Source organism: Tupaia chinensis, unplaced genomic scaffold, assembly GCF_000334495.1.
Source record: "Tupaia chinensis unplaced genomic scaffold, TupChi_1.0 Scaffold000201_2, whole genome shotgun sequence".
Lineage (NCBI taxonomy): Eukaryota > Metazoa > Chordata > Mammalia > Scandentia > Tupaiidae > Tupaia > Tupaia belangeri.
In genome coordinates, this window is record NW_006159677.1 from 152750 (window position 1) to 164816 (window position 12067).

Sequence of the window (12067 nt, forward strand, 5' to 3'; positions counted from 1 at the left end):
CTCTCGGGATCTTGGGCACACACGCACACGCGCCTGGCGTGAGTTTAAGCTGCCGGGTCCGGGACTTGAACTGTGGTCGACTACATGGGAGTCCAGCAACATAGCCATTATGCCAACTGCTGGTCCCATTAAACTGTATTCATGACCGGGGTGGGGGAAGGGGGGGGAGAGAAAGAGAGAGAGAGAGAGAGAAAGTGAGAAAACAAACTGTCAGGTCCAGGACTCAAACTGCAGTCGGCCATGTGAGAGTCCAGCACTCTTAGGCACCACGCCACCTGCTGACCCTTGTTTATTTATTTTTTTAGAGAACTTTTTAAAGAAGGATTTTATTTATTTATTATTATTTTCACATGAATTTTGCTAGAGAAAGACAGAGAGGAAGAATGAGAAAGCAAGACGCCAGGTCCAGGACTCGAACTGTGGTCCACCATGTAGGAATTTCAGCACCTTAACCATCACGCCACCTGCTGGTCCCGAGAGATTTTTTACTATAGGACATGTCCATTTGCTGGAGAGACAGAGAGACAGAAAGTCAGAAATCACCCCTCCAGGGGGACGGCCACGCTATAATCCCTTCTCCTCCATTCTCCTCTTGGGATCTTAGGCACGCACGCACATATACCCAGTGTGAGTTTTAAGCCACCGGGTCTTGGACTCGAACCTCGGTCAGCTACGTGGGAAACCAACTACGTAACCATTACGCCATCTGCTGGTCCCAGATCACTTGTGGATTTATGCTGAGGGTGTGAGGGCTCAGCAGACACCGTTGGCTTTGGCAGTGGGTAGACCTGGGGTGTCCTCCGGGCTGTCCACCCAGTCCCTGTGCGTCCATGGCTCCGAGTTCACCTCTTCCCCTGCAGCCTGGGAGCGATGACTCAAGGCCAATCACAAGGGCCATTTACCCGCGAGGTGCTGGTGGCCCCTGTTTTTGTCACTGCGTGGGGATCGATCGGCAGTCACACTCACCAGCATTTTTGTTTTTCTACAGATATGGGACCTGGCCGACCCAGAAGGTAAAGGGTTCTTGGACAAACAGGTATATACACAAGTACCCCCAGCACGGGGCGGGGGCCAGGTCAGAGCGCCCCCCCAGGCTGGGCAACTTCCGCAGTTCCTCGATTCTCCCTTGTCAAGGCATATTAGACCTGAGGGTAGTTCTCCAATTAACATGGAAGGCAGGTCTCGAAACACGCATGGCTAATATAGCTCTTATTTATTTATTTAGTCGTTTTTTTGAGAGAGATTTTTTGCTATAGGACGCATGTGCTCACCCAAGAGACAGAGAAAAACAGAACGTGAGAAATCACCCCCCAGGGGAAATGGCCACACCACAATCCCTTCTCCTCCTTCTCGGGATCTTGGGCACGCACACACATGCGCCCGGCGTGAGTTTAAGCCACCGGGTTCGGGACTCGAACTGCAGTCGGCTATATGGGAGTCCAGCATCTTAACCACTATGTCACCTGCTGACCTCTATTTATTTATTCTTTTTTAAAATTGCTAGAGGGTATGTGCACTAGCCAAAGAGAGCTGAAGACACACAGAGACAGAGAGAGAGAGAGAAAGGACCCCTAGTGGGATGTGGTCACACCTCAGTCCCTTTTCCATTTCTGTACCCCGTTGGGATTTGATGCACCCATACATATGCACTGGCATGTTTTTCAAGCCACAGGGACTGGGATTTGAACCACAGGAGATCTGTCTCCCTTAACTACTAGTCCCCAGGGCCACCCACCGACTAGTAGTTAAGGGTGTAATATCTTTTTAATATCCTCTGTACTCACAGATGACGGAAATGTCTTCAAAGGTTTTTAATCTCGCAATAATTTTAGACTCTAAGGTCTAAAATTGCAAAAATAGTTTGGAGAGGGACCAGCAGGTGGCGTAATGGCTATGTCGCTGGACTCCCATGTAGTCGACTGCTGTTCGAGTCCTGAACCTGGGAGCTTACACTCATGCCAGGCGCATGTGCGTGCATGCCCAAGATCCCAAGAGGAGAATGGAGGAGAAGGGATTGCGGCGTGGCCATCCCCCCAAGGAGTGATTTCTTGCTTTCTGTCTCTCTGTCTCTCTCTGCCTTTCTGACGAGTGCATGGGCCCTATGGCAAGAAAAAAAAAAAAAAAAGAAAAAGAAAAAAAACTCTTAAAAAAAAAAATAGTTTGTAGAGTTCTCGTGTGTCTTACGCCAGCCCTCCTCAAGGCCTAGCACCTTGCATAACCAGAGCGCACTGCTCAAAGCCAGGAAGTGGGTATTGGTGCAATACTAAGTGACAGGCCTCCATCAGGGTGGACAAGTTAGTTTCACTATTTTTATTATATTTTTTTAAAATCTGTGGTCAGGAGAGAGCGTATAGTTCTGTGAAATTTATTTATTTATTTAAATTTTTAGAGATTTTTGCCCTTCTCCTCCATTCTCCTCTTGAGATTTTGGGCACGCACGCACACGTGCCCGCGTGAGTTTAAGCCGCCAGGTCTGGGACTCGAACCACGGTTGACTATGTGGGAATCCAGCGACATAAGCATTACACCATCTACTGGTCCCTATGAAATTTATTTTTATTTGAAAAAAATTATTTTAATTGCCAGAGGGTGTTTGCCCTTGCTGGAGAAAGAGAGAGAGAGAGAGAGAGAACCCCCAATGGGGCTTGATCATGTTGCAATCCTTCCTCCCTTTTTCTATCCTTTTGGGATTTGGGACACATGAACACACGCACCAAGAATTTTATTTTATTTTTAAGTCTTTGCCATAGGGTTCGTGCACTTGCCGGAGAGAGAAAAAGTGAGAAATCACCCCCAGGGGGGAAGATCACGCCGCAGTCCCTTCTCCGTTTCTCCTCTCGGGATTTGGGGCCTACATCCACATAGGCCTGGTCTGATTTTCAAGGTGCCAGGTCTGGGACTTGAACCGCAGTTGGCCGTGTGGGATCCAGCACCTTAACTATCATGCCATCTGCTGGCCCTGACCAGGAGTATTTTTCAGGCTACTGGGGCCAGGATTTGATCCATGGTCAGCCAATGGGGATCCACCTTTCTTAGCCACTAGACTATGGGGCCAGTCCTAAGTCATTTTTTTTTTTTTTTTTTTTGGAGAGGTTTTTGCTATAGGGCACATGCACTCGCCAGACAGACAGAGAGAGACAGAGAGACAGAAAGCGAGAAATCACCCCCCGGGGGGATGGCCACGCCACAATCCCTTCTCCTCCATTCTCCTCTCGGGATCTTGGGCACGCATGCACACGCGCCCAGTGTGAGTTTAAGCCACCAGGTCCGGGACTTGAACCACGGTCCACTACATGGGAGTCCAGCGACACAGCCATGACGCTAACTGCTGGTCCCAGCACTAAGTCTTTTTTAGTGGGTGCATTTTCCCAGTGTCCTCAGGAGCCCAGCTCAGCTCTAAGCAGCTTTGGTCCGGGCAGACTTCCCCGTCGAGGTGGCTCCTGCTGTTGGTGACAGCTCTCCCCTGGCCCTCCCTGGGCTCACAGCTGCCCTTTTCTGCCCCTGCAGGGTTTCTACGTTGCACTGAGACTCGTGGCCTGTGCGCAGAGTGGCCATGAAGTGACCTTGAGCAATCTGAACCTGAGCATGCCGCCGCCTAAGTTCGTGAGTGTTCAGCTCCTTCACGTTCACATCCCCCTGCTCCCGTGCACGCGTGTGTGTGTGCGCGCGTGTGCGTCTCTGTGTGTGTCTCCACGTTTTCCTTCCCCTTCCCTTTTTTCCTTTGGTGAAGTGAAATTCACATAACATAAAATTTGGGGTCAGCAGGTGACGCGGTGGTTAAGGCCACTGGACTTGCACATGGCCAACCGCAGTTGGAGTCTCGGACCCGGCAGCTTGCTTTCTCACTTTCTCTCTCTTGCTCTGTCTCTCTCTGGTCACAATTAAATTGAAAAACAAACAAACAAACAAACAAAAAACATAAAATTAACCTTTTTTTTTCTTTTTTTTGGAGAAGTTTTTGCTATAGGGCGCGTGCGCTCGCCAGACAGAGAGAGACAGAGAGACAGAAAGCGAAAAATCACCCCCCCCCAGTGGGGGATGGCCACACCGCAATCCCTTCTCCTCCGTTCTCTTGGAATCTTGGGCACACATGCACATGCAACTGGCGTGAGTTTAAGCCACCGGGTCCGGGACTCGAACAGTGGTCGACTACATGGGAGTCCAGCAACGTAGCCGTTATACCATCTGCTGGTCCCACCTGCTATGATTTTTAAGTTGCCAAGGTCCAGGACTGGAACCGCAGAGCTGGCCATGTGGGATCCAGCGTCTTAACCACCACACCCCCTCCTGCCCCTAAAATTGAGTATCGTGAAGTGTACAGTTCCGTGGCTTCCGGTCCATTCACACTGCTGTCCAGCCACCGCCTCCAGCCAGTGTCAGAACATTTTCATCCTCTGCGAAGGAGACCCGGTCCCCATCAGCGGTCGCTCTAAATCGCTCCCCTCGTCACCAGCAACCACTGACTTACTTCCTGTCCCTGCCGGTCTGCCTGTTCTGGACATTTCTCTTGAATGGATCCCACACCATGTGGCCTTTGGAGTCTGGCTTCTCTCATTCAGGGCCGTGTGTCCGAGCGTCATCCACACTGTGACCTGTGTCAGTGTCTCACTCTTTTTTAGATTATTTCGCCATAGGCTGTGCACTTGCCCGAGAGAGACAGAGACAGAAAGTGAGAAATCACCCTCCGGGGGGATCACCACATTGCATTCTCTTCCCCTTCATCCTCCTCTCAGGATTCTAGGCGCACATACACGTGTGATTTTTAAGCTGCCAGGTCCGGGACGCAGGCCACAGAGCCAGCCACGTGGGATCTAGCACCTTAACCGCTCGGCCGCCCGCTGGCCCGTGCCTCAGTCTTTTTGATGGCTGAGTAGTATTCCACCATGAGACGGGGCCCCATCTCCTTGATCCAGTCATCCTCTGTGGCTGATGGGACCCTGTTGCCAGGAGTGCTTGCATGCAAGGATGTGTTTGAATATCCGTTTTGTATTTCTTTCTTTTTTTTTTTTTTTGGAGAGATTTTCACTGTAGGGCGCGTGTGCTCGCCAGACAGACAGAGAGAGACATAGAGACAGAAAGCGAGAAATCACCCCCCAGGGGGGATGGTCACGCCGCAATCCCTTCTCCTCCATTCTCCTCTCGGGATCTTGGGCACGCACGCACACGCGCCCGGCGTGAGTTTTAAGCCACCGGGTCCGGGACACGAACCGCAGTCGACTATGTGGGAGTCCAGCGACATAGCCATTACGCTAACTGCTGGTTCCCCCGTTTTGTATTTCTTTGGGTCTTCACCTGGGGGTGGGATTGTTGGATTCCGTGGCAATTCTGTTTTTAACTTTTTGAGGCATTCCCCCTTTTGTCTTTCTTTTTTTTTTAAAGAATTTTTTATTTTATTTTATTTATTACTATTATTTCATTTTGACCAGAAAGAGTTAGAGAGAGAGAAAGAGAAATGGAAAACAAGAAAGCAAACCACCAGATCCGGGACTCAAACCACCGTCGGCCATGTGGGGTCCCAGCGCCTCAACCACCATGACACCTGCTGGCTCCTCTTCCGTTTCTTTTCTTTTTTTTAAAAATCTTGCTATTGGGCATGTGCACTCGCTAGAGAGAGACAGAAAGAGACAGAGACAGAAGGTGAGAAAGCACCCCCAAGGGGAGATGGTTATGCCACCATCCCTTCTCTTTGGTGTTTGGGTCCACGTGTCCACATGCCCAGCATGGTTTGCTTTCTTTTTTTTTTCTTTTAATTATTTTTTTTCTTCTTTTTAAATTTACCGTAGGGCATGTATGCTCCCCGGGGGAGGGGGAGGCAGTGAGAATGCAAACTGCCTGGTCTAGGACTCAAACTGTGGTCGACCATGTGGGAGTGCAGTGCTCCAGCTAGCATGTTTTTCAGGCCACCAGGTCCTGGGCCAAGGCCATGTGACATCCAGCCGCTTTAATCACCACATCGCTAGTTGGCTGTTCCCTCTCTCTCTTTGTTTTAAAGAATTATTTTATTTAACTTCATTTATTTATTTAGAGGGACAGAGTGAAGGGGGAGTGAGAAAGCAAGCCGCCTGGTCTGGGACAGGTCCAGGTCTGCGGTTGACCATGTGGGAGTCCAATGCCCTCAACCCCCATGCTACCTGCCATCCCTGGCCCTTCTCTTTCCTTAAAAGCACTTGGGAATATGTACCCTTTTCTTTTTTAAAAAATATTATTTATTTAACTTTATTTTTTAAATTTGACTAGAGAGGGACAGAGAGAGAGAGCAAGCCGCCAGGTCCGAGACTCGAACCGCGGTTGGCCATGTGGGAGTCCAGAGCCTTAACCACCACGCCACCTGCTGGCCCCAGGAAATCTGTACCCTTTTAGATAAACACGTCCTCCCGCAATGCAATTCAGCGTTAACTTCCATGGAATGTTTCTGTTTCTCTCCAGCATGACACCAGCAGCCCGCTGATGGTCACGCCGCCTTCCGCAGAGGCCCACTGGGCCGTGAGGGTAAGTCCCCGGGATGGCGCTTGGCTGTCCCTCATGGGGAACCATGGGGAACTGTTCTAGCCGCGTATGATGTCATTCAGAACATCCCACTGGACGATTGTGGCCCCTGTCCTGTTGGAGTGCGAGTGGCTGCAGAATTTGTGTGGAAGCCATTTTAATTTGAAAGTCCTTTGAAAATGCAGTGGTCCTTTGCTGGAGTGGACAGTGGCCTCCTGGGATGACTAGCTAAATTTCAGGAGTTGGCTTCTGGGGTTTTTTTTTTTTTTTTTTTTTTTTTTTTTTTTAGTTTTGCTATAGGGCGCGTGCGCTCGCCAGACAGACCGAAAGAAACAGAGAGACAGAAAGCGAGAAATCACCCCCCAGGGGGGATGGCCACACCGCAATCCCTTCTCCTCCATTCTCCTCGGGATCTTGGGCAAGCACGCAAACGCGCCTGGCGTGAGTTTAAGCCACCGGGTCCAGGACTCGAACTGCGGTCAACTACATGGGAGTCCAGTGACATAGCCATTATGCTAACTGCTGGTCCCTCTCTCTTGCTTTCTCTAGGAAGTGCATGTACCTTCTGGCGTGATTTTTTTCTTTCAAGAGAGATTTTTTCTATTTGATGCGTGTGCTCGTTGGAGAGAGAGAGGGGAAGTGAGAAGTCACTCCCCTGGGGAAATGGCCATGCCTCAGTCCCTTCCCCTCTGCAAAGTTGGTCATGTGGGATCCAGTCGCATAAACCGCCATGCCACCTGGCTAGCCCCCAAAGTTTTTTTTTTTAAGAGAAATTTTTGCTATGGGGCACATGCGCTTGCCAGAAAGACAGAGACAGAGAAACAGAAAGTGAGAAATCACCCCCCAATGGGGATGGCCACACTGCAATCCCTTCTCCTCTCAGGATTTTGGGCACGCATGTACATGTGCCCAGCATGAGTTTTTTTAAGCCACCGGATCCAGGACTCACACTGTGGTCAACTACATGGGAGGCCAGCAACATAACCATTACGTCGTCTGCTGGTCCTGCTCCCAAAGCTTTTATTATTTATATTTTAACTGTTAGAAACTGAGATCTTCCTGTATTTAAAGTTGATTTTGATAATTCTTTGCTTTAGGACTAAAATCTGGGACTGGCAGGTGGCGCGGTGGTTAAGGGACTCCCACATGGCCTACTGCAGTTCAAGTCCCAGACCTGGCAGCTTGCTTTCTCACTTTCTCTCTCACTCAGTCCTTCTGTGCTCAAATTAAAGTAAATAAATAAAATAAAACAAAATAAAAAAGAACTAAAATCTATTAATGCCGTTTTTTATTAGAGAGATTTTTGCTATGGGGCGCGTGCACTCGCCAGAAAGACAGACAGAGACAGAGACATAGAAAGCGAGAAATCACCCCCCAGGGGGGATGGCCATGCCGCAATCCCTTCTCCTCCATTTTCCTCTCGGGATCTTGGGCACACATGCACATATGCCTAGTGTGAGTTTAAGCCACCAGGTCTGAGACTCAAACCGCAGTCAACTACATGGGAGTCCAGTGACATAACCATTATGCCAACTACTGGTCCCTATGCTATTTTTTTTTTTTTTGAGAGATGTTTGCTATAGTGTGTATGTGCTCATCAGAGAGATAGAGAGATAGAAAGCGAGAAATCACCCCCCGGGGGAATGACCACGCTGTAATCCCTTCTCCATTCTCCTCTCGGGATCTTGGGCACGCACACACACACGCGCCCGGCGTGAGTTTTAAACCACCAGGTCTGAGACTCGATCCATGGTTGACTCCTTGGGAGTCCAGTGACATAACCATTTCACCATCTGCTGGTCTCGTGTTGATGTTCTCATCTTTCTCTCACTAGCAGCTCGTTGGAGGTAGGTAGGCGTAATCTGTCTCTCTGAGGACGCTCTTTCTTCCCACGCTGGCTCTGCCCAGACGAAGAAGCCGTGAGCCAGGTCCTCTCTCTTGTTCACTCCGGCCCCCAGCTCTGAGTTGCCCTGGGTCTCCTTCAGGGTATCAGTTCACACCGTCAGCCCCAGGGCCAAGACTGTTCTCAGTCCATCTCATGCTCCTGGCCAAGGACAGTGCTGGGCCTGTGGCCATTTTTTTTTTTTTTTAAGAGGTTTTTGCTATAGGGTACATTCACTCGCCAGACAAAGAGAGGACAGAGAGACAGAAAGTGAGAAATCACCCCCAGGGGGCATGGCCACGCCGCAATCCCTTCTCCTCCATTCTCCTCTCGGGATCTTGGGCACCACGCACACGTGCCCGGCGTGAGTTTAAGCCACCGGGTCAGGGACTCGAACTGAAGGTCGACTACAAGGGAGTCCAGCGACGTAGCCATTACGCTAACTGCTGGTCCCTGGCCATTTTGTTTTTCTATTTAAGTTTAATTATTTCTTTTTTCCATGAATAAGAGGGAGACAGAGACAGAGACAGCACCCCCTGCAGGGTCGAGATGCTGTGATCCACCCCTCCCCTCAGCCAGCCCTGATCCCTCAGGGAGGTCTGTGGATCCTACCCAGGGCCTTCCCATGTGGGTCCGTCTATCTGTCGTGTTCTACGCTTGCGCCCCCAGCCAGCCTCCGTGGCCATTGCCACTGGGCCCTGGGTCAGAGCTCGGTGCACACACACTCAGGCCCGCCCTTTCCTCACTCAGCCCGTTCCTCTCCAACCAGGTGGAAGAAAAGGCCAAGTTCGATGGGATCTTCGAAAGCCTCTTGCCCATCAACGGCTTGCTCTCTGGAGACAAAGTCAAGCCGGTCCTCATGAACTCTAAGCTACCTCTCGACGTCCTGGGCAGGGTGAGTGGGCCGGGCACTTCGGCCGTGTCTGGCCGTCTCCATCCTTCCTCCCCTCGGACACGCGGGACGCTCTCGCTTAGCCCACAGTCCTAGGCCACAGAGGCCTTCCCTGAATCAGCCTTTGCTACGGTCGAACTAGCTGTGGGCGGTGTAGGGGGCGGCTCCCACGTGCATCCTGGTACGTGGAGAATGTGCTGGAACCCTCCAGAGGGGAGGGCGGGCTTCGACGTGGAATTGCAGCCTGGGCCTGGGATGAGCAGAGCGAGCCGGAAACCCAGAGCCGTGTTTCCTTCTTTCCGTTGTGCTGAGTGTAAGGGTGCGTGTCTGTATCTATTTCTTTTCCTTACTTTCCTCTTTTAGGTTTTTGCTGTAGGGTGCATGTGCTCACTGGAAACAGAGAGAGAGAGAGAGACAGAGAGAGAGCTCACCCCCTAGGGGGAATGTCCACTCCGCAGTCCCTTCTCTTCCATCCTCCTCTTGGGATTCTGGGCACGCACACACACACGCCTGGTGTGATTTTTCAAGCCACCAGATGTGGGATTTGAACCGTGCTCAGCCAATGTGGGAACCAGTGCCCTAACCATCACACTACCTGCTGGCCCCTCTTTTCTAGACTTTTTCAAGTTCATTTATTCCTTGAGAGAGAGAGAAAACCCTCAGGTCCCTACACTGCAGTCTCAGCCAGCCCAGCTCAGGGGCACGTGCCCAGCTCGCTCAGGGACGCCCTGGGATGATGCAAACCCCACACCTTCCTGTGAGCACAGTTCCCGTGTCACTGTGTCACCGCCCAGCTGGAGAGGTTTTTGCTATTGGGCGCGTGCACTCGCCAGAAAGACAGGGACAGAGAGACAGAAAGCAAGAAAGCACCCCCAGGAGGGTTGGCCACACAGCAATCCCTTCTCCTCCATTCTCCTCTCGGGATCTTGGGCATGCACGCACACACGCCTGGTGGGAGTTTAAGCCACCGGGTCCGGGAATCAAACTGCAATCAACTACATGAGAGTCCAGTGACCTGGCCATTATGCTGTCTGCTGGTCCCTAAATACAAGTTTTTTTAGGTACAAATTTCAATTCTAGACTGTTCTCCCTCCAGCAAGGTTTGCCTTGTGGCCTTTGTGTGCTTGCCCTGTGCACAGTCTCGCTCCACATGGTTGTGTGCGTGTGAACCCCCATCTGGACTTAGAGGATGGTCGTCGATTGTCTGTCTGAATGGGATTCCTGTGATGGGGCGGGTGGAGGTTCAGCCCTAGGGTGGGAGGCCCATGTGTGGTTCCCACCATCCCCAGCCCTAGATGCCCTGACCTTTAGCAGAACCTGGGGGGAAGACACAAATTCAGGCCTACCCTGGGACCTGGTAACAGCACTCACATCGACTGTCGTCTTTTTTCTAGAGAGATTTTTGCTCTAGGGCATGTGGACCTACCAGAGAGACAGAAAGTGAGAAATCAACCCCTTGGTGTGTGGCCACGCCACAATCCCTTCTCCATTCTCCTGTCAGGATTTTGGGCACACACGCACGCACGCACACGCGCCCGGTGTGAGTCTTAAGCTCCGCACGCACACGCGCCCGGTGTGAGTCTTAAGCTCGCGGGTCTGGAACTTGAACTGCAGTCGGTCGACTACACGGGAGTCCAGCGACGTAACCATTACACCATCTGCTGGTCCCGACTCTCGCCCTAAAACCTACAAGGCGTGTTCACAGGTCCTGGCTTGGTCTGCGCGTGCCTCGCAGAGCCCGCCTTGATCCTGTATTTGAATCAGGGCGGCAGTAACAGGGACCTCTCAGTTCCTCCGCCGTGTCGGCCATGGTGGAGGTGAGCTCTTGCACGGGGACCCACACTGATCCCCAAGGGCGTTACGAGGCGTTGCTGTCATTGCAGCAGGACATGGTGACCTGTGCTTGTCGGCGCGTGCGTTCATTTGGCGGTTCTTGCAAAACAGCTGGCTCTTGTCAAGCAGAGACCAACAGCGGGGGAGTGCGCTCATTGAAAGGGAGCCATGGCTGGGAAGGGCAGGTCCTGCTTGGCTTCTGCCCAGCTCTAGGTCATGGAACACAGGGGTCATTGTCATCTGTCCCTCTGTCCCTCCACCTGCCAACCACGTCATGTATGCACCCATGCATGCATGCACCCGAGCAGTCCATTCATCCACACGTTTGTGCATGCATGCGTCTTCGTGCTCACGTATCTATGTAGCCGCGCATCAGTGCATTTCCCCGTGCATTCGTGCATACATGCGTGCAAGCTTGCACCTACATACCCATATGTGTGCAGTCACTCCTCTGTGCACCTGCACACCTCGGCAGTGGGTGTCCCCACACGGTTGTGCATGCATGCAGTTACACATGCACCTACATACCCATATGTATGCAGTCACTCCTCTGTGCACCCGCACACCTCAGCAGTGGATGTACCCACACGGTCATGCATACATGCAGTTACACATGCACCTACATACCCATATGTATGCAGTCACTCCTCTGTGCACCCGCACACCTCAGCAGTGGATGTACCCACACGGTCATGCATACATGCAGTTACACATGCACCTACATACCCATATCTGTGCAGTCTCTCCTCTGTGCACCCTCTCACCTCAGCAGTGGGTGTACCCACATGTTCCTGCATGCATGCAGTTACACATGCACCTGCATACCCATATATGTGCACTCACTCCTGTGCACCCGCACACCTCGGCAGCGGGTGTACCCACACGTTCCTGCATGCATGCAGTTGCACATGCACCTGCATACCCATATCTGTACTGTCTCTTTCGTGCATACATGCGGTCACGCTTGCACCTAC

The 12067-nt window shown here is 51.6% G+C and overlaps 1 protein-coding gene across 8 annotated transcripts in view; it reads left to right on the forward strand.

Annotated features, from left to right (window-relative positions):
- Positions 1-12067, forward strand: part of EPS15L1 (epidermal growth factor receptor pathway substrate 15 like 1) — a gene marked incomplete at its 5' end in the record, with an annotated part of 101740 nt that overhangs the window by 7490 nt on the left and 82183 nt on the right. For all 8 annotated transcript variants that reach the window (XM_027771316.1, XM_014587336.2, XM_027771315.1 and 5 more), the window contains 3 exon segments: positions 3508-3603; positions 6427-6489; positions 9138-9263. In XM_027771316.1, coding sequence (XP_027627117.1) covers positions 3508-3603; positions 6427-6489; positions 9138-9263 — 285 coding nt within the window.